Source organism: Phyllopteryx taeniolatus, chromosome 21 (genome assembly GCF_024500385.1).
Source record: "Phyllopteryx taeniolatus isolate TA_2022b chromosome 21, UOR_Ptae_1.2, whole genome shotgun sequence".
NCBI lineage: Eukaryota > Metazoa > Chordata > Actinopteri > Syngnathiformes > Syngnathidae > Phyllopteryx > Phyllopteryx taeniolatus.
The window spans coordinates 11611118-11639048 of NC_084522.1; the positions used below are offsets into that span (position 1 = coordinate 11611118).

Consider the following 27931-nt stretch of genomic DNA (forward strand, 5'->3'; position numbering starts at 1 on the left):
CCCACATGCACACACACACACACGCACGCACACACACAGTGAATCAGAGAGTGACAAGTGGCTGCACCTTGAGAGGGGCTTTTATAATCGTCTCAGTTGCTTTACTAAATTAATGGAGAGAGTCAAGTGGTTAAGTGACAACAAGGTTGCAAAAGTTGGTTCTGCTCAGTTCAACATGTTTTGTTAGTGTAAGATTCAACCATTATGCTTATTTTAGGCTTGTTTTCTGATGACATATATGACTCTAAGCCAGATTTTGGCCCGTCCACAGTTAGGTTGAAAACCTGCATGAGCCTGCAGACATCAGCGAAGGAAGATGACCACATTTCCTTATTAAACTAGTACCTGTTCTACGGCGTATTTATCACTTATATTGAAAGTCTGGATGTTTTTTTTAGACAATAAATAGTGAAACTAGTGTGTTTAGATACATTTGAGTAGGCTTGTTTTGTTAAAATTGATCGCTGTAATGCTTCGTTGCAGAAGGAAGGCAGCAGCATGAGGTAAGTGCGTGCAAATTCATTTCCACCTACGTATATAATATGTGTTGATTGTGTCACTCATCTTTGAAAAAGTTCGGGAAGAGGATGTAACGCAGGCCTTTGCTTTTGTGAAGTTAAGGGCGTTTTGTACGATCGGTGGCATCGTGTAACTGCAGCGGACTTTGATGGGCATGGCTGGCTGGCGCTGTGTTCATACCATTTCAGTCAATGAAACAAACAACCGAATACATTTGTGATGTATGTAACATTTTATATTAGCAATTGAACATAATTTTGGGGTGCTGTTGTGACGTGAGTGTGCAACCGTATATGATAGTAATATTTGGTATAATACCAACTTGAACAAAGCGGTGTTTGGAATCTCAAGGAAAATGTATTTTCATTTCCTACCAAGTTGTCATTTTGGAGGTGGGGGATTTCGCCCAACCGCGGTGATACGTAAAATATGAGTAAATACTGCCACCTCATACTATAGTACAGTCCTCTGTCCGCACCCTCTATGCAACGAATTTGGTCCTTAGTTCCGTCGTTGACGTTAACCCCAAGACATATCGGCGTATCGGTTTTGGCGATGAAAAAGGGGTGTTCCCAGGGAATAATAGTATTGGAAATGACTGCCAGTTTCATTTTCTTCAGCAAAAAACAAACAAACATACAGAGAACTTGTTAGTGAAATATAGGCCATCTGGACACTGACAGCAGTGCTACTTCAACTGGCTAGAGTATCTGGCTCTTTCTTTCAGTTGCGCCCATCCGGTGTCACAGTGAAAACGGTTCAAACATTTACTAGCTTTGACCAAAACTGATTGTTTTCCTCTCTCCATATCTCATCAAAATGTTTCTCATGACGTGCCAACAAGTTTGTAACTTTGTTTTGCTGCTGTCTTTCTAAATCAAGTTTGCATATGCTCAGTAGGAAAACCGAATAGTCCGTTGCATGAGAAGGGAGGTGGAGCACTTGAAAAGATCATGATAAGTTAAACATTTTGATGTCTTTTTAAGCATGTGAATTAAGACTAAAACAATAATAATTGCCTTCAATCAAAGAAAGCTTAATTAATTAGGTTTTATGAGCCCTTTGGGGGTCCCTGGAAATCTCGGGGTCCCAGGCAATTGTCATGTTTGCCTAATGTCAAGTCCGCCCCTGCATCCAACATGCTGTGGAATGTCTTCGATTGAGCGCATTTCGATATATAACAATTAGAAAGAAAATAGAAAATAATAATAATAGTAGAAAATATTGGAAAGACAAATAATCTGTTTGATGCAATATTTTAACAGTCAAATGTATCGTCCATAAAGACTTCAGATGAAAGCCTTCCTGCATTATTGTGTACTCTTCCTTAACTCTGTGTTTGTGGTAGGTCATGTTCCTTCTGTTCTTCTTCTCTCGTTTTAATGTAGTTGTCACTTTAGCTGAGTTGTACTGAGCAGTCAGGACAGGAACATGGTATGAGTTATTTTTCCGTTCCTGTGGGCTTAACATGTTTTCTCGCTGGTACCCAACAGTGAAGCAAAGTATTGCAATTCTCATTTCTGTCAAACACACTTTGTCCATCCATCCTTCCATGCATCCGTCCATCCAGCCTTTGCCTCAGTCGACAACTCTTTTCATCCAGTTCATCATACCCAGGCCTCCGGCCGCAACTTCCCCGCACCCTCACTCACCCTTCCTCACCCCTCCTTGCTCCCCCGAGCTCCCCCACCCCACCGCATTCCCTCCACCACCACCAGCACCACCTCCTCCACCCCCTTTCTGTCAAAGCTGATTGTTTCCAAGCCAGCAGAGTGCTGCAGGCTAACACACTGTCACACTACATCAGGCAGAGGAAAGAAGGGGCGAGGGAGACTATGATAGCTTCTATATGCATGTCTATGTTCAAAAAGACCCATACACACCAGCTGAAGACTTGGCCACAGCGGGAGTGTAATATGATGAATATTGTCCAAAAGAAAGAGGCGAATACCACTTTAAACATTTTTCCCCTCCCCCCTATCAGTGTGGACTACAGTAATACAAAATAGCAAAAATAAGCTGGCAAGAAGAAGAACTGTTCGTGGCCTTGTGATTATTAAGACAATCCGAGCTGCAAAACTTGACTATTCTGGATGAGATGATCCAAGACTTGCTAAACGTGCCATGTTAGTGTTGGGAAAATTGGAAGTGTGTTGTGCACTTAGTCATATTTTGAACCTTTAATCAGAAAGGTGCTGCGAAAAAAAGTGTCGTTGGGAAACTTGAACTCACTGCCATACATGGGAGTTTTTATACTGAGTCAGTAGGTTAGGTGTTATCGATACAAAATCCCCCCCCAAATATATAAGAACAATTATTTTATATGGATGTATAAATATTTGTCTCATTTTTTCTTTCTTAAATCCCTCTAAAAGTCACCTCTCAATTTTAGAACACATTAACTGCAATCTGTAATTACTGTTTCGATGTATGCGTACAGCACATTTAATTCACAACGCTTCCCCTTAGCGTCCACTCATGTAAACTGCAGTCAATGGCAACCTAATACTAGTGGGACTGTGAGCTAGGTTCGCCCCCTAGTGGATGTTGTTGCCTCAAACGTGAACACACACCCCAAAAAAATGTTGGGTTTAGGATCACTCAAGAATGAATTGTTCTTGACAGAATGAAATTGAAAGTTAAGGTAGGAATTAAGGCACTTTTTGCACATGCACATCTTTTATTTCACTTCAGCTATTGTACATTTTTGATCATGTAAAATGTATCAGGTCATTTAATATATATCCTGCTTTGTATTGCAGCCCCCCTCCCCTCCTCCTCGTGCTGAAATGAGTTGTTATAAGCAGTTATGGAAGAAAAAAACCTTTCCAATGTAGAATGTGTAACAAAACGGGTAACGTCCTTCTGGCCTTCTTCCTTCACTGGAACAATGAGGCTGAGGCACACAAAACCCACTTGTGAGTTGCAGGGTATTTCACATTAACAAAACACTTCAACCTCATCTTGCAATTCTTGTTTTAATTTCCACTCCTTCTGACAGAAGATGCAGTTGTAATTCTCTCACAGCTCAGATAGATTTATTAGGTAAAGGGTTAGATGACCAAATAAACATAAACCTCACTATCAACACTCATAGGGCACAAATAGAGAAGGACAACTACTCACACTCACATTCACTACACCATCAGCGACCGACAACACAATAATGAACAAAAAGTATTATTAAAACACAGTATTACCTCACTGAATAACTGGGCGTCATCGCTTTTGTAAAGGCAGAATTTGTGGTACATTTCTTCTCAATAGAGAGTGCCGAATAATGTGGACAAAGAGTATAAATACAAATGCAATGTATTCATACCTAAACTGGGATTCCATGTTCGTCTAATATAATTGCAATTTTCAGTAGGAGTTATATAATCATAACACAGACATCGGTTGCCTTTCTATTCAGCTGCTTGTATCCAGTTAGCCCACCTTGAAATTGTTTAGTGTTTTACAAATCCCCATCAAAAGCAACGTTTGTTCTCACAGTGTCCTGTTTTAGAAGTAGTTGCGTGCACATGACAGAAAAACCATTGTAACTGATGTAAACATGTTATCCCTCTTGTTTTGATGTCTCGCAAACACCCAGCCAGCAAACTGGCGATCAATATGGAAATTCGCTCCACTAACTGCAATGATTGCACCACAAAGAGGCGATAAGAGAAGAAGAACATAGGAGAAGGTTAGAGGGGCTTATAGCCAGGGATTTTCTCTCAGGTTGCCCAAGGCTTTGGCCTCTCTCCTGTACCTGACGTCTGTTTACCGGGGGGGACCCTTCTTTGAGGGTGCAGGGCCCCGGGGTACAGACTGACATGATCCCCTGAGGACTTTCTGCATGGGTGAGGGCCCCAACAAATTCACTGAAGATTAAAGGGTGGCAAAGATGCTGGTATCTATGTGAAAACACACACACAGAGGTGAGATGATCTCGGTGCCGGGGGGCAACAGCTTCACACGGCAATCACACTCTCTGCAGAACACACACTCCCCGAGCCGTGTGATGGGCCCATACAAACCAACTTTTATTCATGGGACAAAGAGGCAATTGTTAGCTAAAAGGACATTTGGCCCGAGGGTGGCTTACAGTGTGCATAGCAGATAGAGCAGAACATCGATAAACATGCCGATTAGAATAAAATGAAGGCTGTGTGCTAAATTTACTCTCCTTCAGAACAGACGTTCAGTGGAACTATAACGACAAACAAACCCCTTCGTTTTTGATACTGCGAAGAATCTAAAAACACAGGAACTATTTTAATATTATTCTGTATTTATTGACATTTTTTAGAATCATCTCCATACACAAAATCAAGACATTCTTATTGGATGTTTTGACAATCAAGGAGAACACGTTGACTGACAACATGAATCCCACAATAAGGTGTTTTCATTTTTTTTTTTTTTTTTACATCATTCTTTTTACTAGTGTTAGGATTTACTTTGGTAGATACACAGACTCCAGTCAGTCAGAAAGTCAACAAGGATCATTACAATCACAAAACCTGTCAAAAAACATTAAACAGAAAGACTTCTGGGTCATGTCCACACAAACACTGGTATTTTTTTTTTTTTTTTTTTTTTTTTTTTTTTTTTTTTTTAAACAAGCATGTTTTTCTACAGATTATGTCAACTACAACTTCCTTTTCAAAGTGCAAGTACAAGGGAAAACATTTTGGGGAGCATGTCACCTTGATATGACATCACAGTGTGCAAAATTAGTAACTTATATTAGCTGATTTTACGCTTTGTTTATATAGGGCCCGACCAATTAATGGTAGACATTAGCCCTTTTCAATATTTTTTATTTATTTATTTTTTTTACACATTACAACATCAGACAATTACATTCAAACAAACATTGCTGGGAAAAATTTGCCCCCCCAAAAAAATTCAGACCATTTCTACCGATCTTTCTCTCTATTGTAAAGTTAAACAAATAGTAAAGGCCAAAGTATTGTAAAACAGTCACATATTCTGCCTGTAATTCATATATTTATTGTTGTAAACAATAAGGGAATTAATCATCCAATTAGTCAGTTATCCGAACGTTATTCTGACAAAATCCATATCGGTTGGGCCCTAGTTTATCATTTCTATTCAAGTGGTACAGAGTAACTTCCCTCCACCATTAGTCCAAGTGATAACTGTAATTTCTTGGGCCTTTTCTACAAATGTCTTTCTTCAGGTGCCAGAGAGTGGAGTTGCACATCTGCAAGACAGTCGAGAGGTACCAGGTTTGAATCTCGGATTATGTGTGTGTGGAGTGGCTAACGGGATTTTCTTCGCCTTCCTTCCACATTCGCAAAGCATTAATGTTAGGTTAATTGAAGACTCTAAATTGCCCATTGGTGTGAGGGTGAATGGTTGTTCCTCTATATGTGGTCTGTGATTGGCTGACAACAAGTCTCACACCTTTTGTCCAAAGTCTCTGCAACCAGTGAGAACAAGCACTATAGAAAATGCATATGGTTGGACTTTCTTCTGTGCTCTGATTGGATAAATGATCTTCTCTTTATACGTTATAGCACTTCCTGTTGGTTAGCTATGAAAGTATGTTTCCATGTTGACAGATATGTTGTTTTTATCGCAGAAGAACTAAATATAGCTTCCATTGTTTCTTGTTTCTGTTCCTACGACTGGCCCACAGCGGCAGGGGGCGCAGCGTTGACCACTGCGGCCCCCATGCGAAGCAGTTCCTTCCTGTGCGTGAGAATGACGTCAAAACTGGACTGCAGGCGGTTCTGCTGCTCCTCCACGCGGCCCTGCAGAGTGCGGAGCCAGCGGATCAGAGCCAGACGCCGGTACATGGTCAGCTGCACCTGGTGCTTCTCCATCTCCTGGGCCTTGAACCTCTCGCGGTCCCGCAGCGTCCACACGGTGTCCATCAGCTCAGGAAGTTCGCCGTCGGAATCTGACGACTGATCGCGCCTCTCCTCCGCTCCTTCCTCCATCAGATCTTCCAGGTGACTTCCCGACATGGAACTGCGGTTGAAGCTTCTCCGTTTTCCTGGCGATTCTTTATAGTTGCTTCTGGTCGGCTCAAAGTCCTGTCGGCTCATCTTTTGTTGTCCGGCCGCCATGCGTTCCCAGCCTCCCGTAGACAACCAGTTGCCTCCGCTCTCCAACCGGACGGAGGACATGCTCCCGCCGGAGTCAGATTCGGAGTCGCTGTCTCCCCACTCGTCGTCATTTTCAAGCTTCATCATCTCCTCCATATCATCCCTGCCTCGGTTGCTGCTTTTCCTCCTCTGAAGATCCGTCTTCTCCCGGTGCTTGGCCATCATCTGTCCCTCCTCTTCCTCCATCCTCCTTTCCTCAGCTCCATCGGGAGGCACTCGGCCATAGCCGTCATCCCCATATTCGATTTCGGGAAGGGGCTCCAGCGTGCTCCAGCAGGGCATGCGGGAACGAGGTGACAGGACCCCGGAGGTGTTGTGGGAGGACGAGTTTTTCAGGTCAGCACTCAAAGGACCCAGTTTACAAGGGCGCTGTCGGTTTTGATTTTCATCTTCTCTTCCTCTTCCATTGCTTGTCAGGATGTTATAGTTGCCATCTTGCTCATACTTCCTGCTTTCCAATGAGGAAGAGGAGCGATGATTGGTGTCTTGACCTCTGTAGGCCAGAGGTTGATCCTGATGAAGCATTCCTGGTCTGGACTGGTTCTCACTGTAATGACACAGGATAAGTGGAATACATTAACATTCACGTTGCACTGTATTGGAGTGTTTCCTAATCTTTAGTGAGCCAGGGCACATATTTTACAGAAGAAAACCCATCAATTAATTATGTACTTCTTGCCATCTCGTGGAAGAGCAATTCATTGTTCTGCCGGTCACTATACGTCACTGGCATAGATAGTTGAACAAAGATACAATTTTTATAATAAACTTGATCATTTCCTGCAGCACACCGGTTGGGAATCACTGCCATTACCAACATTTGAAGACATCTTTCATATAATTCTTGATACATTTATATCACACATCACCAAGGTGAACATATCCTGCATTTATTTGCAATTTTACACAATATTGAATCTCATATGTCCAAATTTGGTAAATTTCCTGTTTTTTCAATATTCTATACTTTGTCAGTCCGTTCACGGGTCTGTTAGTTTTATAAATTACTGACCAGTCTTAAGTGATGAAAATGGCTGGCTCTCTTTGGCGGACCAATGTTAGTGTCTCATCAAACGTTTTTATTTTTATTTTTTATTTTTTGGGGGGCTTTCCTCAAAACTGATGGTTTTGGATTCTGCCCGACGCCAGCGATATGTGTATTTGTCATGATATCATTATACTGGTCCAAATGAACGTGAATTTACAATTGTATTCACTGTGCGTATTTCCACCTCTGCATGCGAACAACATCTTTGTCTGCTCTTCTCGGCACCACGTACAGTGGAACCTCGTACTCGAATGAGGAATGGTCACAAAACTTGGAAACCATTAAAATAGTTGGTTTTGTCAAAGTCTATAAATCTTAGCCTGTATCTATCTCTCTATCTATCTGACCCCACCCTCCTACCCACCTACGTGCTACCTACCCATCCTGATCCACACACAAGCGCAGTTATGTCAGGCTTTCAGTAACATTGATCAGGCAATATTACATTGTGTTGGCAGCAACTAGTAATCATGTAAATTCACAGTAAGAAAACACTGTAATAATTTAACTATCACCCTTTATCTGCATTGTTTATGATGAAAAGACCCCCTTCATACCCCCTCACCCCTAAATCACCTTTCGTGGGCCACCCAAAAAAAGAGTTTCTTGTTTATCGTAACTACAGGCGGCTGTGCTGCACTCCACTTCTATTAGGATCACACATTTACATGTCAACCCCAGAATGGAAATTTCTCTAATCCTGACTTGGGGCTGTTGTCAACCCCCCGTTGCCCCCTCCCCTCTGTGTGCATGCGCGTTCACGCGGTGCTGAAGGGCAGCTCAGCTGTGAGCACGCGCGGACCAAAAAAAACACACAAAATCACTCCAATTAAAACAAGCGTTAAAATAATAATAAGGAGAATACCCAAATAGAGTCGATGCAAGATGGACGTTCCGGTTCTTTAACAGGGGTTCCGTAGATTTGGTTAATTGGTTATAAAAAGCAGAAAAACGCCGACTAACGGCGCCCATGGGCTGCATATTTGATGAAAAGTGGTGGTATTAAAATCCACCAGAAACGAGGAATTCCTGAATATTTAGCGTCGTCGCCCTGAAATGACGAAAAGGTATCCTAATGCGTCTCGCCATGCGCGTTATGTAACACTCACCCCATCTCGGTGCTCTCTCGTCTCTTCCTCTCTTTCCCTTCCTCAATAAAAACAACTCATCCTCCCTTCGCCTTCCTATTTGTTGCTCGCTTAAGCCACTTGACTGGCATTTCAGCCTCATTTGCATGCGCTTGTGATTTATTTCTTACCTTTGTGCGGGTTCGCTGCTCGGTGGAGAGGCTGGACCGGCGCTGCGTCTTTCCCAACGTTTTCCCCCTCCTCCGACGCGGTGATGTTGATCCTCCTCTGCCCTCCCCTCTTCCTCTTCCTCTTCCCATCCCCTGACTCATGTGGTTCCGGGGGGGGGGGGGGATGTGGACGTCTGGGCTGGAAGGGCAGGAAACGAAAGAAAAAGTGTGAAAGTACGTTTGACGTGTTTTTATATTGCTGGTGCCTTATAGCCTACAGTGGGGGAGAAAAGTAAACTAAACAGTGTTTTTAAAAAAAACATACAAACAAATATGAAAGTTGCACAATCTGTGTTTTACTGGGAAATATTTGATCCAGGGGTGGCGCTAGTTTTGAACAATTGTTGGGGGGGGGGGGGACATAGGATTTCGGGGGAACTACAAACTTGTTTAGGGGGCTTAAGATTGGTTTTAGGTTGTCTAAGACACTAAAACGTGGGCATAACCAAATCTTTTGGGGATGTTTAAGAACGTTTAGGGGGGGTGGGGGGTGGGGGGTGAGGCGGGGGGTCTTCAGCCCCGCTAAAATAGACCTAGCAATGCCACTGATTTGATCCCTTGCAACTCAGACAGATTTCTGGCTCCCACAGATTGAGTCTATTTAAGTCTTCATTTAAGCTGTGAAGCTCATGTTCCGGGGGGGACATCGAGTCCGAGTGGACCATGTTCCGCGCCTCCGTTGTTGAGGCGGCCGACCGGAACTGTGGCCGTAAGGTGGTTGGTGCCTGTCGTGGCGGCAATCCCCGAACCCGTTGGTGGACACCAACAGTGAGGGATGCCGTCAAGCTGAAGAAGGAGTCCTATCGGGCCTTTTTTGGCCTGTGGGACTCCTGAGGCAGCTGATGGGGACCGGCTAGCCAAGCGGAATGCAGCTTTGGTGCAGCTTTTTCCACCGACACGCCTTCCCATGAGGGAGCAGAGTCTGGGTTCTCCGAGGCGGGCTTTCCTATCTCTGGGGTTGAGGTCACCGAGGTGGTTAAAAAGCTCCTCGGTGGCAAGGCCCCGGGGGTGGATGAGATTCGCCCGGAGTTCCTCAAGGCTCTGGATGTTGTAGGGTTGTCCTGGTTAACACGGATCGGTGCAGCTTCTGCAGTGATGCGGACTTTGTATCGATCCGTTGGGGTAAAGAAGGAGAAGAACAAGATCCCGGATACAAGCGGCCGAAATGAGTTTCCTCCGCAGGGTGTCCGGGCTCTCCCTTAGAGATAGGGTGAGAAGCTCTGAGTAGAGCCGCTGCTCCTCCACATCAAGAGGAGCCAGATGAGGTGGCTGGGGCATCTGATTCGGACGCCTCCCTGGTGAGGTGTTCCGGGCACGTCCCACCGGGAGGAGACCACGGGGACGACCCAGGACACACTGGCGAGAAACTACATCCTTCGGCTGGCCTGGGAATGCCTCGGGATCCCCCCGGAAGAGCTGGATGAAGTGGCTGGGGAGAGGGAAGTCTGGGGGTCCCTGCTAAAGCTACTGCCCCCGCGACCTGACCTCAGATAAGCGGTAGATGGATGGATGGCTGGAGGACCTGCAGAAAACTCAGCACAGGAAGGCTGGTTCTAAGATTCCAACCCAGAACCTCAGAACTGTGAAGCTGACATACTAGCCACTATTACAACTACTATTGAGTAGTGTACAAATCTGGTGTGGCACGGTGAAGTACGAACTAAATTATATTTTGCTTGCACATCAGATAATTACTTCACTCAATAAAAAGCACAACATTTAAAAACAACCATTAATATTACAGATTTATTGTTTTTCGGAAGTGAGCAACCTTACAAATTCATAATTTCTTCCTTCTCTGTATTGCTTGTCCACTTAAATAGCCACATGATGGGTTATACAATCACATCAAGAGCTTCAAGTTCGTCTATGTCCCCAGGAAATCGAAAATAGGACTGAAAAAGCACAGTGTGAATCTCGAGTTAAGTCATCTCTGGTCTGATGATTCCTAATTATAGGCAAACAGTTGAACAATGAAATTAGAACAAACCCACCAGCTGTGGCAAAAGTACTCGGACTCTTTACTTGAGCAGAAGCACAGATACTTTACTTTAGCAAAAGTACTGATTCAAGTCATGTACTTACGGTAAATAAAACTAAAGAAAGTATAGCCTCTGAAATGTACTTGGCTACAAAAGTAAAACTTTTCTTTTTTTAACTGACAATTGCAGGCAATGCCCATTTTGATAACTTGGCACAACAACAAACTAAAACTCTCTTCACACGGCATAGTTTCCCTCTTTTATGATCTATTAACTGATTGATTAATGAATTGATTATCAATATACGTTAAAAATTGACAATCCATTCCGAGAAGCTTGCTTGACTTCCAAGTTGTTGTCGTTTCAAAAAATCAAACAAAAATGTTTTACCTCATAGGAAATAATGTAAAGTGAATGAACTCACTCCAGTGCTAAACTTGTACAGGCAGTGTTTTAAAGTAATAGTAATAATAAATTAATGTTTAAACACTCCCAAGGGTCATAGAAGTGTAAGAAGAGGTAAAAGAAGTAAAACTATTCACCATTTGAAGATGACTCTCAGACATGTAATTGAGAGGGAACTGGAAACTATTTCTGGTCATTTCCATGCATTCTGGCCATTTGCCATTATGCTTTCAGCTACATGCTATTTCCATTTTTACCTGCTTGAGCAGAACTTATTCGTGTACGTAATGGATATTTGGTAGGGGGTCACAATTTTCCATTAAAAAAAAAAAAAAAAAAAAGACTTTTTGTCATATTTGTTCAAACTGTCATTGTGATTTAAGAATAGTACACATTATAGATATAATCTACAGGAAAAAATCAGCCGTCTCTGCCCCCATCTTGTGCTTCTAATTTGACACACAAGAAACCACTGCACCCGAGGACTAACAACCAGTCAAAACAGAAGGCGTGACTAAGGAGGTGTCAATTATGAGGGGCCGTTAGGGACATTATTCAGGATTAGCTCCCACACTTACTATTCAAATGCTTTCACACACACGCAAACTACTGAAAGGCTCTCATAAGGACTACTCAAACACTCTCATACGTACGAGTCTTGCTCTCATTTACACTACTCAAATGCTCTCATTGACTACTCAAATGCTCTCAGTTACACTAGTCAAATGCTCTCATTTACACTAGTCAAGAGTCTTTCAGTAGTTTGTGTGTGTGAATAGTATGTGTGAGAGCTAATACTGAATAATGTCCCTAACGGCCCCTCATAGTCAATCCTTTGTCATGCACTCGTGGCACGCTCGCCGCAGGCAGACGCCAGCAAAAAATAAAACTTTAACTAACACCCTGTTATGAATGAGGTGCTTTTCTGTGGTAACAAGGAAATAGGTCAGCGCGAGACCACGGGGTCTTGCCTGTGATGAGTGTGCCTGCGAATGCGCGACAAATCATTGACACCTCGTAACTCATGCCTTCTGTCTCTCATTGGTTGTTTTTCCTTGGGCGCGAGGGTTTCTTGTCCATCAAATTACAAACCCCAATTCCAATGAAGTTGAAGCATTGTGTAAAATGTAAATAAAAACTTAATACAATGATTTGCAAATACCTTTAAACCTATATCCAACCGAATAAACTACAAAGACAAGATATTTAACATTCCAACTCATAAACTTTATTGTTTCCTTGTTGCAAATATTCACTCATTTTAAATGTTATGCCTGCAACACGTTCCAATAAAGCTGGGATGGGGATCATGTTTACCATTGTGTCACCTTTCCTTTTAACAAAAAGGAACTGAGCACACTCATTGTTGAAGCTTTGTGGGTGGAATTCTTTCCCATTCTTGCTTGATGTCCAACTTCAGTTGCTCAACAGTTCAGGGTTTCCATTGTCGTATTTTGCACTTCATAATGCTTTTCAATAGGAGACAGGTCTTGACTGCTGGCAGGCCACTCTAATACTTGCACACTTACTATGAAGCTTTGCTGTTGTAACACACGGAGAACGTGGCTTGGCATTGTCCTGCTGAAATACTGTAAGCAGGGACATCCCTGAATAAAACATTGCTTGGATGGCAGCATATGTGGCTCCAAAAATTGTTTCTTGTTTTATATTATTATTCACAATAAAGCAATTAAAAATGAATAGTACTCTATTAACATTTTAATTAACCAATGTTATGACGAAAAACAGCTACATGAAGGCAATAGCTGTAACAGGGTGATTATGTAAATACTCAGTGACCCTGATTAAACAGCTGCGTGGGCCATATGTGACCCGCGGGCTGTGCTTTGCTCACCCCTGGTAGAAGATTTTGATGATAGCCATAATGCAACTGAGTCCCTGATGATGTAGTGGTACACTCGCCTGACTTTGGTGCAGGCAGCGTGGGTTCAGTTCCCACTCAGTGACGGTGTGAATGTGAGTGCGAATGGTTGTCTGTGTCTATATGTGCCTCCGACTGACTGGCGACCAGTTCAGGGTGTTGTCTGCCTCTCGCCCGAAGTCAGCTGGGATAGGCTTCAGCGCCCCGCGACCCTAACCAAGATAAGCGGTGTTGAAAATGGATGGATGGATGGATGGATAATGCAACTGTGATCCCTGAAATCACTTGCAGGAGGTGCTGTGCAATTCTTCTTGAAACTGATTGCCAACCTCAGATTTGAGAAAATAGATTTTGTGTGTGTGAGTGAGAGAGCTTGTGCGCATGCAACTGTTTGTGTGTGTATGTGTGTGTGTGTGTGTGTGTGTGTGCGCGTGGTATCGAGAGGCTACATCAGACAGACTTAACAAGTGTTCAGTGTCTCCCTCCTCTCCGCTCTCGTCTCCCTGACATGTCATCGCTGGCGGCGGACAAACTCATCCCCTCTTCTCCCTGCTTGCACGAACACACAGACACACACACACGCACGCACGCACGCACACACACACACACACGCGCTTCCATCCCTTCTTGCCTCTCCCTTCCCCTTTTCTCCTTCAACAACATCCACATTCAAATATACCAGCTCCAGGCATCCTCCGTCTCTCCCTCCCCTCTTCATCGTTCACCAGTAGCCTAAGCCCATAAAAAATACATCAAACACAAGCCACGCGCCCGAGGCCTCGTCACACGCAAAATCATCACTCTCTCCATCTTAGTCTTTTAAAAGAAGTTACAAAACAGAGCCACGATGGAGAGAGAGCTATAAGTGGAATAGAGAGGCCTGTTACCATAATGTTCACACCAACACTTTCAACACACATTCATGTTAAAAAAGAAAAAGAAAAAAAAAAAAGAGCATGACTTACCTTGTGTATAATAAGACCTTGTTTTTGAACGCACCCGCAGCCTGCAGCACCGTGACCCACTTCAGCTCCACATCTGCTCCAGCAGCGGTCTCGGGCTGTGACAGCGGCCGAGGGCGGCCAGCACCCATGGGCCACACTGTCAGATCGCCAGTGTGGAGAAGAGATGCACAAAGAGAGTGTAAAACACACACACACACACTGAAAGAGAGCGCGCCAGCACTGTTAGAAAATGAGCCAAATGAGCCTGGACGTGCTAAAGTGAAATTCAGCATGGCTTGTTTTGCACTATAATTATACTTTTATCTCACATGCTTAAAGTGGATGCTGCATGGCACACAGCAAAAACACCCTTGGGTGCCGCGGCTTTTGTTTCTCTTCAATTATTCCACCCTCTGTCCTCTCTTATCCTCATAATCAGAATAGAAGCGGATCCATGTCCTCTAGATATTTAGAAGCTCGGACCTCCATGCCAAAACGCGTAACCTTCGCGCTCTTGTGTGAAATGAGAGTTCAAGGAGGTTTTGTATTAAGTTTTGCGGCCTTTGACCTCACAGTTTACCCTCTTGGGGGGTAGAAAGTTGTGAAAATCCATGTTGGAGTGAATCAAAAAGGCAAAGCATGAACATGACTTAAGGAATACAAGTCTCAAGATCCTATTAAAATCTAATTAGATTGGCTTGCTTGACCCCACAAAAAAAGGCCCCTAGGATTTGGAATCATCCCTATGTCCATTAATTCCACAGTAATGGCTAAATAATGATATATCTGGACTGTCCCTTTTCATATTTCAATATACTGATAATTCCTGTCTGGAAAAACATTACAGGTGAATAAAAACATATATAAACATTTAAAAAAAACAAGATCCCCTTAGCAATGCCCCCTAATGATGCAAAATGAGTCCCCCCTGCGTGGCATCCTAACCCCAGGACACGTGTCTCCTAATCACCATGGAAACTAATGAGGTGGTGAGATGAAAGGGCCTTGTTATAATGTCTACCTATTATTAGCGACTTAAAACATTAGCCTTCCAAACTGCAATTAAAGATTCAAACAGCAAGAAGAAAAAAAGTCAGCTGTCTAGAAGATTCTATAATATTGTAAATGAGCCTAAATAAAAACATTCCAAGTAGACCCATTTGACTTTAAAATTATCTATTAAAACTAAATTATCTTTAGGTGTGAATGTGCGTCACGTTAACGGTTGTTTGTCTATGTGCTTTGTTGGTGACCAGTCCATGGCGTACCCAAATTCTCAACCAGTCAGATCGTGTTTGGCACAATTGGTATTTTGTACTGGGTTGTGTGCAAATGCTGAAGAGTACTTTTGAGATTAAAACTAAGTGAAGGTCAAAGACAAAGGGCAATTCCAGAAATGTCTTAAAATATAATTTTATTTACATGTAAAATACATTATACAAAACCCAACAATTTAGACTTAAAAAAAACTAATCATCTCTATTTACATAATAAAACTCAATGGACAGGCAACAACCAGCCTAAAAAAGAAAACAAAAGTCAAATTGTACAATTAGCTGGCTACCAGTCTAACGCAACACGGATTTTAAAATTCAAACACGAGCTGTAGAAAACAGCTCAACAAACGACAAGTTGGCTCATGGACACTGTTAATACTCATCAGCACTGTGTTCCCAATTCAGTGCTCCAAGAAGCTAAAAATGCTTCTCTGGGGTCCCTTAGCGTGTCCCGCAGTCGTGTCCTGCCTGCAGACTCTCTTGGCTGCTGGGGTTACTGCTCCCGTGTTCCTCCTCTTCTTCGCCGTCTGTCGATCAAAACACAAGTCTTTCATTTGGAGAAAAGGCAAACCTCTGTTACACAGCAAATGTGCACATTCATGCGGGCTTTGGCGCCATCCAGCAGCAGAATGTTAGATTGCTTGAGTTTACTAATCAAGCTCAAATTATTGCTTGAAAAAGTACAAAATCAATTTCCAATTTTCTATCATGAGGTTTTAACATGCTATGGAATTATATCTGCACCTTTTTTTTTTTTTTTAATATACTGTACATGTGTAAATTTTATATTTTACTTTTTAAAATTATTTACAACTGCTCAATTAGCAAATTGAGATTTTGCGAAAAACATTTTTACCAACCAAACAAATAAGTTATTGCAACAAATATGACAGTATACATTGTACAATAATGCAAATGCTCGGTGGTCTGGCTTAAGGAATGGAGTGGGCACTGAAAAGCTGTGTGTGTAGTATGAGTCATGTGATGCTCCAAAATAGCAAGTCACCACGTTTAAGATATGATTTTGCGCGTCACATTGATTGAACAGTGTCTTATAAATAAGAACCTCTTCACATAGTTGATATTATACAGTACACATGCACACTCGGGACCGTTTGGCTCTTTTTAATCGTCAAAACAAATCTCCAGTTTCCCTGTCTGTGCCTCTATGGCAAACAATAAGACACGACATTTTGTTGAGAGCCTTTGCGTTTACTCACGTGATTCTGGGAGGCATCCCTAGTTGAGCCGCCCTTCTCTGGAGATAACGTCTGAAAGAGGAATCCTCGACTGTTTCTGGGTGCCAGCGGGTTTCCCTCAGATATGGACGCCAATTTGGTAAGGACAGACTGAGGTTGACTCAGCAGGGAACCTCTTTTAACCTACACGGACACACAAAAGATTCTTATTATCTGACAGTGAACACATCCCAAAAAATATGCAGTGCAACTAAAATTGCATTTGGACACTAATGGTTGGCACAACTGCCTCACAGCCCTGGGTTCTAAGCAACTTCTCCCAATGCTTGCGTGGGTATTGTAGGGCTTCCTCCCACATTCCAAAAACATGCATGTTAGTGTGAATGCTTGTTGTCTATACTGTATGTTTGAAGTGCAAACCTCCACCAAGGCAAAAAGCCCATTAAGTTCAACACACAAACTCACTGGTCACTTTGGGTGACCAGTGCAACAGTATTTTACCTACATGAGAGGGACACACTTTTAGAACCACTTCTAAAATACAAAGCAGTGAAGATGTACACTACTTCAAACTTTAAGCCAAAAGAAGGACAGGCAGTCAGGAAATAAGGAAATAAAATGGAGTTCAATATATAACTGCTACTTTCTCATACCTGTGAGGGTCGCAGGAAGGGATTGAGGGTTGATGATGTCTTGTGTGGCGGCGGCGGCGCTACAGGAAGCTCTAGTTTGTAAATCGGCAGATATTAGTAACTCATCAAAAACTACATTAGTCTTGCCAAACTTCTGTACAGTATATTTAAACATCAGATTCAAAGGCCATCCAATTCTGTCTGTTAGCTAAGGACAAGATTAGTTAAAATACAGTGGTACTTGGACTTAAAACTTTAATTTGTAATTCATATCTTTATTATTGTAAGCGTGAAAGGACCAAAAGAATAAGTTATTTTATTCATTATACATTTTTTAATTTATCGGCCAATTAATAGGTTGTTGGAATATAATAAAGAAAAATACAATACATTTAATGAGGAAAAATGCTCCATGCAAATGTGTAACGCAAAGCAGAAAAATTGAACCGACTAGTAATTAGGGTCTTGTAAGTCAAGGTACCACTGTAATGAGCTTTGGTAACAAACTAACCTTTCTTCTGTAGAGTCTTAGCAGTCAACTTCTTGGCCAACTTCATAAACTGACTATCTTCCTCCCCAATATTCTCATCCTCCTCATCTAAATCCGCCACTTTCTTGGCTTTCTGTTGGGACTGAAGAAATGCAGGGGAATAGAGCAATAATATGAACACAAAGTAGAGGGTTTTACAAAATAAGTGTAATAAAAGGGGACAGCAGTTTACGATAGTCCCAACATTTCAAGGTTACAAGCGGGTGGGGGGGTCAGAATGTGGTCGCACGGCACAAGAAAGCACGCTCACAACTTCAGCCACCGTACTTACTGTTATTCCATTTGATTATTTTAGATTTGTGGCCTAGAATTGTTTTTCTTTCACAAATATTTGCTCTAAGTATGACTTTACCAGTGCATTAATATGGGTTTGTGATAAACTAGGGCACATTCCGATATCACCCTGTCGTCAACAGAGGAGCACCTATTAACAGCATTTTAAAGCCTACCTGTTCTCTGAGCCACTGTTCCCTCTCCAGTCTATCCTTCCTTTTCTGGATCTCAATCTGATCTATGTCATCATCATCCTCATTTTCCTCATCCCCCTCAGCTCCACCCCTGTCTGTGTTGAAGTTATCATCTGGAAAGGATGACCACCATGTGAATGTTTTCATAATTTCATTAAAGGTCTGACTAAATGTTAGAAAAAAAAAAAAAAAAAAAAAAGAACCCTTCCTGTAACAAACCTATATTTTTCCAGCGGAAGCGGCGAGCTCTTCCAGGACCGTCAGAATGTAAATCGCCATCCGCGAGGTAACGTTCCTGGTACAGCCTCAGACGTCGTTTATCGTCGTCCATTATCTGCTTCCTGTAAGGACAAATGGACTTTAAAGCAACAACATGTACTAATTTTACCTTCCAATTGCAGCTTTTAAATTTGGATCGTACACCAGCTTGTAATAAGGAGACAAGCAACCCTGTAATTGCAACCTTGCCACAGATCACCTACTATAGTTTTCTACAATATTGGTAGATCACTTCTAATGGACAGTACTAGTAGTGCTATGAGCTGTCTGCAGTGCTTGTCAATGACATTCATGGGCTTAGTGTCTTTAGGTTTACAATCCATTTATCCCTTAACCCTCTGGTTAGGTTGCGGGTCAAATTGACCCATTTAGTTTGAAAAATCAAAATGTCTTTTTTTAATGTCATCATTGTGGGACATAACTTCTTCTGCTGGCCTCATTTTATTCTATTCTTCTTTTATTATCGTATATAAAATATAACATACAACATATCAAATTATACAGAATACAAATGTTAATTTGCAAGCACATGGTATATTATGATTTTGACTAACAAACTAATTACTAATTTCTCTCCATCCACACATTTTCCATACAAATAAACTAAAAAAAAAAAGTCTGTTGTTAAGTGTTTTTTTTCTTATGTTCAAAATAAAATTTGAATTTTTTTTTTTTTTTAATGAGTTAATTTGACACACAATATAATAAAAGGGGTTTAAAAAAAGTTAAACATTATCGACTTCTATTCACCACAGTGGTTTAGAAGTAGATTATGCATCAAAACTGTAGAGGGCACTAAATGTTTCCCCTTACAGCAGCACATCCACTGACACTCACTACATAGACGGACTTGTGCATTTTACTCACATGTGGATCTTGTTGACCTGGTCATGTAGCTCTTCATCAGAGGGAAGATCCTCCAGAAGCTCCTCTTCCTCATACTCGCTCCCTCCTTCGTCGTCTTCATCGCCACTGCCCTCGTCACTGCCTGACAGTTCCGCTTCGGAGTCCACGTAGTCGGTAAGGCGTCTGCGAAAGGAAAGGATTCAGGTAAGCACCAGCAATTTTGGGAGTCTTCGCCCAAAATGTATATTCATGTAAAATAATAACAATAAATAATCACAAGTGGAGGGATGTTTATTTAAATATGCATGGAACCTCAGCTTGATTCTTCACTTACATCTTCTTTTTCTTCCGAACAAGATTTTGTGCAAACACTGCATTCATCTCCTCCTTTTCGACCTCATCATTCTCTTCTTCGTCTTCTTCACCACTATCGGCTTCGTCATCCTCCTCATCACAGTCTTCGTCTTCCTATAATCCAAATCCATATTTGTCCTGTTATTTGAATGGAATCTCAAACAATATTGCATTTTTGGCTCTCTTTTTTGGATACACATGCTCGCTGTCACATACCACGTCAGACAGAAGCCGAAACTCACAGTCCTCTTCCTCTTCATCGTCATCCTGTGGTGTCTTTTTACTACTGAGAGAAGTCACCATGAAAATCCCAGAAGAGCAGTAAATATTCTTACATAATGTTCTTTATTTGCAACAGCTTTCTTAAGGCTGAATAATTAAAGACACATTTTTACAGTCTAAAAATAAGGCAAGAAATAATGACCTGTCTTGTGCTGACACATCTTGTGCTGGTGAACCCATGTGGGAAGACCCTAAAAACACAAAACAGCAACTTTATCAGTGAGACACTTAACAAGTGCTCAGCACATTATATTACCACAATGATAATGACGTGAGGGCAGGAATATTTATATATTATATGAAAGGAGGGTACCTGAGCTTGGAAATTTGCCAGAACACAGGCCAAGTAGTTGATCCAAGGTGTTTCCAGTGTCTTCATCCTGCTCTTGCTCCTTACTCTCATCGGTCTGCGATTGCTCTGCGGCTTGTGTTGCTGGAAACGCTCCTGAGCATAGTCCGAGAAGTTCCTCCGCCTGCGTTTCACCAGCGGCTGGTGCCGCTTCGCCTCTGCAGCCGCTCTGCGCCATCCCGAAAACACCAGAGCACAACCCTAAAAGCTCCCCCATGTTGGCGTCCATTGCGTTTTCGTCCAGACTGTCTAGGATCAACTTTCTCTTGTGGGAGTGGACGGCACCGGGTCGTGGACCCACATTGAGGAAGCCATCCGCGTCAAGTAACTGCGAGTGAGCATAGTCTTCTAGAGAGAAGCGACCTTGAGAGTCTCCGCCCAGGGCGCTTGGTCCAGTAACTACTTCACCTAAGGGCTCAGAGTCCACTGGGGAGGGAGGGGCATACAAATCTTGGGAGTCCTCAACCGGTAGGCACAGCGAGAGCGAGGGCTCGGACAGTTTACCAGAGCTCTGTCACAAAGAGACGCAATTAATTCAGATAAGCGCAAATTGTTTATGACACAAATCAGAATTACAGTTTTGGCTGGCAAAGGTACATTTTTGTAACTTTTATTTGGTGATGTGTCGTGAGATTATTATTTTTTTTTCTAATGTAAAATGTGTGTTTTGGCTCAATAAACGTTGGTAAAGTGTTAGAAAATGTTCCACCATAGTTAAACAAGATTGTGCAGTGTGCATTGAAGGAAATTCAATAAAAATACACCAACTGAAAAGCAGATTTGGACAGAGGAAGGGGATAAAAAAATAAGCATCAAGTCACAGGAAGTGTGCATGTTAAGAATTGTGAAGTTTTGTGGAATTACTTATAAAACCCATATCTGTTTGAATATTGATTGATTGATTGATTTAAACACAAAGCCTATTTAATTGTTCTTGCCTGGGACCTACAGTTATTCAGATATTCATATTTCAAATGATGTAAAACATTTAGCAACACCCTGTATAACATCTGGCAGACATAAATGGGCCTGAATTTCATTTTTGCGTCCCACCTTGGAAGCAGAGCTGAGGATACTGGGCCTGAAGAGGCACGGAGAAGGTGAGCGGAACAGGGAGTTGGAGTTGGAGTTGGAAGCGCCTCTTCCTGTACGCTGATGGCTGACCGGTTGGTAAGAAGTGATCATGGATCCGGCCAGCTCAAAGCTGCTGTTGTGGCTGTTGTCCTTCATTAGGGACAGCGAGTCATCCTCTTCTGGAGACAAGGGCATGAACATTTGGGTTAAACCTCAGACATTAGGAGAAAGAAATGTATTAATAATAAGTTTTGAAATTGGATAAGCTTACCCAGTTTACTAGCACCGTATTGTCCAGCACCAGATCTTCTTCCACCATCACTTAAAAATAGAAACAAAGCATTTGAAGGTGTAAACAGAGACCAGTACATTCAACAAATATGGATATACTGTAAAGTGTAAACAGAGGATCCAGAGTTCTGTGGCGACGTATACTGGAGCGCGCCAGTCTATCGCTAAAGTCATAATTACAGTACAAATATTTAGATGAAAAACTTCTCCATTTGAAATAAAACAAATAAATATCAAACAGCTAGCACGGTGGTAACTGAGCACGTGTTCTTGTGCCACGTGACAATGTATTCTCATGCTGCGCTGTAGTGTTTATGTGTCATTAATTCACTCTGACACACTAGAGTCATAAGGACAGCAAATAGTTGTATGAAAAACTGTTGTTGTGTAAATATAAAGTAATCAAATGAAAAACAGCAAGTACGACAGTTAACTGAATGTATCGTTTTGTTCCATCTATCGATGTATTATTATGCCACTGTGCAAACTATTTCATAACCTGGAAATCGAGATTATCGTAAACCGAGGACCCCCGGTATATACAGTACTCATACAGTGTGAAGTTACTGCGCATGTGAATTACAAATGTAAAACCAACTTACCCAGTGCGAGAGCAGGAGTTGCCAGGGAACAGTATGAGTGTTCCATCAGTGTTAATTAGGTCCGGTGTTACTGACGGGCAATTCAGTGCCACAGGAGAAAGACTTCGGATACTCTGGACTACGCTGCCATCCTCCTCTTCTTCAGCATCATCTTCATCGTTGCCTCCCAATAAGTCATCAACACCCTGTGATATATTTAAAAATATATATATATATATATTAGCGGGGAAAACACATTTTAGCCAGGGTAACAAGAAAACCTCCTACCTCTTCGTCCTCATCTGTCATTTCTGCCTCCTCCTCTTCCTCGTCGCAGTCTTCATTATCGAGGCGATTCAACTCGGCCTTGCGCACCCGTTCCTCCTGTCTCCGCCGTGCCATGGCGAGCTGCAGTCGCTGCTTCAGGGTCAACAGTTTCTCTCCTGGGAAAACAGGCAACTATTTTTTTTTTTTTTTAAAAAGGACCACGCTGGCTCCAAAAATAATGAAAGTGTGAACCCTCGCCACGCCATTTTACAGATTTTTAACCGGTTGTTTTTGCGTGTGTTTCTTTAGTATATAAATTAAGTTCGGCTTTAGAGTTGTGTCGCAACATGCCAGGCAGCCACTGAGGTCTACTGGAATTAATAATGAATGATTAACAGCAAGAAGAAGAGGCAGGGAAGGTCCCCAACTAATACTGTAGTACTCAACAGTGACAGTCGTTCCCACAGGGCAGAGAGAATATATGCCTGTGAGTAGTGTTGGATGCTCAGTTTGTATGTGTTGCTATTCTGTGTGTGTGTTAAAGTACAGGCTGTCTGAAGGTTTGAAATTATATGGTTTGGTTGAATTATGAATTTTATATATACGCTTCGTTCTTTTTTGTCTTATGTGCCAGTTTTAAATGAACGTCAACTGGGAGTAACATACTGTGTAAACAGCTTGAAGCAAGCACGCTTTGCCTCAGATTTGGAGAACTGTGCAAGTGAGTCTTTAATCTTTTCCTTCAACTGATGTTACACAATAGCCCCCCATTTCGTGACAGAGAAAGAGTGAGAACAGGTGCTAAGAAATACTTTTTTTTTAAAAATTAATAATAAGAGGATTTTCACATATCGCGGGTGCGTCTGGAACATCCCCCGCGATGAACGTCCACTTTAAGATGTGCATGATGTCCAAGTTTGGTGTCATACCAGGTTTGGTTGGCACGGGCTCCTCTTGTCCTTCTTTAACAATGACAGTAAAAGACTCGGCATGCAACTCCTCCTTGCCAGAGGGGGTGGTGTCTTTACGGACGATGTTGATCTGCAGCGCACGCTCTCCTTGCGGTCGGACCGGAGCATGGATGTGACGAAGGTACCGCTCCTTCAGAGCCTCAACACCTGGTTGAACGAGAGAGAGAAACACACACACACACACAATGGAAGAGTAGTGACAGCTGACACAGTTATGTAATCTTATGTAAAGTTTTTAAACGCATGACGGACCTTTATTGTGTGATGCTGGTTCAAGCAGTACAAAAGCTCCTGCACTGGCGCACAATTTAGCAACAGGTGGGGGCTCCAGTCCAAGCTCCTTCAATCGGGCTAATTTATCCTTTTTGGGCTTGGTGGCCGTCTGAGCGGTATGCTCGGCAGACACAGGATCAATACAAGATGTAGCTGGAGGCTCAACCTTCGCTGTGGGTCCATCCTCTGCTTGCTGGACATTACATAGAGCTTCAGTTTGTTTGGTAACAGCCTGTTCTTCTTTCACTGAAGAATCTGCTGTAATCGACTCCTGCAAACTCTCTGAGAGATAAAGCATAGGAGCAGAATCCCGGTCGGGTTCTAAGCTCTCAGCAGCGGCCTCTCGTGTCTGACTCAGGCTCTCCTGCTGCGGCGACGATGTGGCGGCAGGCTCAGGTAACGGTTTAAATTGAGAGAGTGTATCGTGTAGAGTGGGAGCAGAGTCCTGCTCTGCAGGCGGCTGCTGGGCTTCACTGATGGGGTTGGCTGGAGGTAGTGGTGGCGTCGGTTTATCCAACATTACTGCAGAATACTGTCTAGATCTAAAAGGCAAAGATTGAGTTTTTTTGTTAAGTTATTACAACAGAAAATGTGAAAACGAAAATGCAACTGGTCATGCTGAGGTGGTAGCTGGCCATCAATAGACTAAACAAGCTAACCTGACATATGCATAAGTTTATATTTACTTTAAGAGCGACATGGCAGGGCCCTCGGGCCTGGCTCTCTTCTTAAAGAACTGGCTGATAGTCTTTGGCTCCGGGATGTGGTATGGCAGGCCAAGATCGGACTCTACATTAGACAGACCTCACACTGATTAATGACATATACAGTGTCTGTGTGTGTGTGTGTGTATAAACTGACCTCTGACTAGCCTCTGAGACTCACTGTGGAGCTGCTTCATCGCCTCTTTACTTGCTTGAGCAGCTTTTCTCTCCTGAAAGCACACATAGCAGCATGTCAAACTCACATGTTGTTTAATTGTGCTTACATTTCCAAGTGATTAGCAATGCTTACTACACGCTTGGGCTTTTGTGCTTGATCACCTTCCTCTTCGTCATCCAAAAAAGGTTCCTGCATCAATATTTGAAAATGATCACATTAAGGCCTAGATATGTTAAGAATTACTTTAAATATGACAGTAATGCTTGACTCTACAGTATGTACCTTGTGCTCTTTCATCTTTTGTTTGACAGCTGCGCGAATGGAATCCAGTGACTCCTCCTCCTCATCGATACCAGCGTCAAAGAGATCTGTGTCACCCAACAGGCAGCCGCTGTCATTCATAGTACCGGGGAGAGGCGTATCCTGGACACAAAGCAGTTTGTCGTTATCCACGTGATGTACTAACAACTAAAGTAGTCTTTCCTCTCTCTACAGATAATTGGGGAAGTTTGCTCAATTTTGTCAGCAGGATTTTGCAAAAGCTGATTGAAGGAACCCTAAAGGGGGGATGTGGGAGCCATGTGCATTACAGATGTAAGAATAACTACATTGGATTCCAAAATCACTCACTTCATTCAGGTCTGAGAATCTATCTTTCTGCTTCAATTTTTCTACTGTTTTACTACACTTCTCCTTTTTGTCTCGGTGCCTCTGGCTCTTCTCCCTCTTTTTCTGGTCTTTTGTTGTTTTTGGACACTTCTTCGTGTCCTGTTGCTGCTCATTGTCCTCTTGCTCAGGTTCGCTGTCTTCGTCATCAGTGAGAGCAGAAATCCGTCTCCTAATCTTTTGAACCTCTTGTTTCTTATCCGTTTCCATCTCCTCTCCACTAGAAGCAGCCAATACTAATGCTTCTTCCACGGTCGCCTCCTCCTCTTCGCTGTCACTGTCTCTGATTGCATTACGGCGCGGCTTTCTGCGAATTTTAATGTCTTCTTCCTCGTCAGAATCTGAAAGAAAAAACAAAAGGGAAAAAGGCTCAGCCCAAAAATACTACATAATAAAGAGTGTAAATAAGCATAGTTAGTATTACGCAAACAACATTCACTCTTGCCGAATAGTGTAATGCAACAAACACCCAATAAATGCACAAAACTGTAAATGTGACACAATGGCTCTTATTCGAGACATTCATGGCCCTAATTCACACAAACGTATACCACTTTGTCCCGTCTTTGGCTCAATCAACCACTATTGTCACGCAACTTCACCTGGATGCTCCTCTCTATTGTTGGCTGTCTCCTGCACTTTCTTCTCTGCTGGAGAGCCCATTCCACTGTCCGAATCGCTCTGAGTTACTGTGGGAGCCAGGGCCAGGAGACCTTCAGCCTGGGTAGAACCACACATTGCAATCAAAGACCATTCACAGGCAAAAATGCATTGCAAATGAAATGTTCAGGGTATCTAGAGGTGAAGGAAGCATTATGAAATCAAATTAGTAAGTCGATCTCATTCGTCGGGACCTAAACAACTAGTAGTAAAAAGGTCACTAAAATTAATTTAAGAAATACGTTCAGCTACAGCTTGACTTATACAGGCATTTGGCATGCAAGCCTTTCTAGCACTTTTTTAAGGACGAGTGGCGCCTTGCAGCAAGCCAAACAATGAGCACATACGTTAGCTGGAGATGGTATCACAAAGTGGAAAGAAAACCTGAAACCTGAAAACCAGATTTGGGGAAGGGGGGCTCAGAACAATACATTAACAGGGAATTTCATCACGAGTGCTCTTCAACATTGCTCAATTTCGAGGCTCTTATTGAAAGAACAGGCCGATGCAATCAAGCTAGCGATACCCAACTCGCTAACTGGCTAAAGCTAACAATAGTAAAGAAATGCTGATCATGACAGTCGAACTTTATGCCACAGGAGTGAATACATTCTGCTTTATTACACAATAGGCTAAAATGTCTTCGAGTTAAAAAGTATTTACTCACGGTCATCTGTTGTTGAGAAAGGACCAGGCTCATATCGTTGCCCACTTAGTACTCGACGCTTGGTTAACAAAGAAACCAATGGTGCTAAATAGAAAGTCTCGTCAACTCGTGGCAAGCACAGAAGGCGTCCAAAAAGTTAATGCCTGAACGGCAACGTCTAATTCAGTCATTGAAGGTGCAATGAGATAGCGTTTAGCTCGCTGCCCTCTGGTCCTCCCGCCTGATCCGCGGAGGAGAAATTTGGATCTTTCGCGCGCCGTGACAGCTGGCCCGCAGTTTTCGTCACCGAGGTGTCAATCGATTACGTATCGCATTTCTATTGGTTTGTAAGACACATATGTCCCGCCTACATTTTACCGACACTGGTGTACGTGTGATTTATATTACAAAACCTTTCCGGCGGGCGGACGAGAGGCGCGTTATTATTCATGGGAGTTTTGTTTTTTTTAAATAACGAGACACAATAGTAAATACAACACTTTAAAGGTCCGTTAATAATATATTATAGAATAATAAATCAGCATGTCTAACAGTGCTTAAATTTGTGTGCTAAGAATACAGCAGTAAAAATAAACAAATGTGTCAAACTCAAGCCCCGAGGACCAGATCTGGCCCCTTGCCACACCATTTAATGTGACCCAGTATAGCAAATCAAAATGTTGCAAGCATTTTTTTAACAAAGACCTTTAAAAAAAAAATTGCGCAGTACTTTAACACACTAGTCTCCTTCTGATTTTAAAACTAATACAATAATATATACAGTTTACAGCAATTGTTTTTATGAGTTTTTGCAGTAAACCTAGATACTGTAATACCCTCGCATGTGGGAAAGCAGAGCCACACTGACGTGCGCTTCTTCCACTCAGACAGAGGAGCCAGTTTACAAAAGCTGAATGACATTTCTGCACACTAGTAGAGTAAATGACAAGGGTGCACTACTAAAACAACTACATGTTACTATGACAAAACTGTGCACTTGTTGACATCTGCCATAGTGAAGCGTTAAATGTCAACTGGTAGAATTTGATAACGTCACTAGTAGTACTAGTAGCACTGTTGTGTCATTCTTACTGTACTGTATTCATCATTGTAGTTCTGTCACTCACTTCAATTTACTGCACTTTATATTGCTAATGGTTGAATGTAAATTTTTGAACATGTC

At 42.4% G+C, this 27931-nt stretch overlaps 3 protein-coding genes and 2 long non-coding RNA genes across 11 annotated transcripts in view; 3 read left to right on the plus strand and 2 right to left on the minus strand.

Annotated features, from left to right (window-relative positions):
- LOC133471217 (uncharacterized) lies at positions 1-6751 on the plus strand. Of its 3 annotated transcripts, XR_009786156.1 has the most exons (7): positions 1-503; positions 4115-4207; positions 4317-4442; positions 5711-5752; positions 6173-6326; positions 6393-6488; positions 6616-6751. It is a non-coding gene; the product is annotated as an uncharacterized LOC133471217 (long non-coding RNA). The 3 variants fall into 3 exon arrangements; XR_009786157.1 differs by lacking the exon at positions 4115-4207 and having other exon boundaries at positions 4243-4442; XR_009786158.1 differs by lacking the exons at positions 1-503; positions 4115-4207; positions 4317-4442 and adding an exon at positions 596-740.
- Positions 4776-8940, minus strand: LOC133471216 (uncharacterized). The gene is made up of 2 exons (XM_061760531.1): positions 8802-8940; positions 4776-7191 (listed from the first exon to the last, which is right to left on the minus strand). Exons 1-2 carry the CDS (start codon positions 8804-8806, stop codon positions 6156-6158), a joined length of 1041 nt encoding a protein of 346 aa, XP_061616515.1. The 5' UTR covers positions 8807-8940; the 3' UTR covers positions 4776-6155.
- On the plus strand, positions 6841-7856 carry LOC133471218 (uncharacterized). The gene is made up of 2 exons (XR_009786159.1): positions 6841-6980; positions 7062-7856. It is a non-coding gene; the product is annotated as an uncharacterized LOC133471218 (long non-coding RNA).
- A 6659-nt stretch (positions 8941-15599) lies between the features above and the next one.
- Positions 15600-27074, minus strand: LOC133470683 (claspin). 4 transcript variants are annotated; one of them, XM_061759320.1, is made up of 24 exons: positions 26770-27072; positions 26045-26162; positions 25407-25783; positions 25059-25199; positions 24909-24965; positions 24756-24828; positions 24581-24683; positions 23874-24436; positions 23580-23768; positions 22672-22826; positions 22405-22589; positions 21783-21832; positions 21491-21687; positions 20402-20948; positions 20231-20279; positions 20023-20092; positions 19787-19920; positions 19474-19635; positions 18547-18668; positions 18310-18440; positions 17822-17942; positions 17332-17402; positions 16700-16861; positions 15600-16006 (listed from the first exon to the last, which is right to left on the minus strand). In XM_061759320.1, exons 1-24 carry the CDS (start codon positions 26800-26802, stop codon positions 15881-15883), a joined length of 3936 nt encoding a protein of 1311 aa, XP_061615304.1. In that variant the 5' UTR covers positions 26803-27072; the 3' UTR covers positions 15600-15880. The 4 variants fall into 4 exon arrangements, 3 of the variants coding, with proteins under 3 accessions (XP_061615304.1, XP_061615303.1, XP_061615302.1); XM_061759319.1 differs by having other exon boundaries at positions 20023-20089; positions 21491-21690; positions 26770-27071; XM_061759318.1 differs by having other exon boundaries at positions 21491-21690; positions 26770-27071.
- The window catches only part of ago4 (argonaute RISC component 4), a 32374-nt gene continuing 28052 nt past the window's right edge, over positions 23610-27931 (plus strand). Inside the window, exons 1-2 of one of the 2 annotated variants that reach the window (XM_061759327.1) lie at positions 23610-23742; positions 25088-25370. The gene's annotated coding sequence lies outside the window, so the exon portion shown is untranslated. Of the gene's footprint in view, positions 23743-24146; positions 24291-25087; positions 25371-27931 lie in introns of those variants that run through there. The other variant, XM_061759325.1, reaches the window with a different exon arrangement.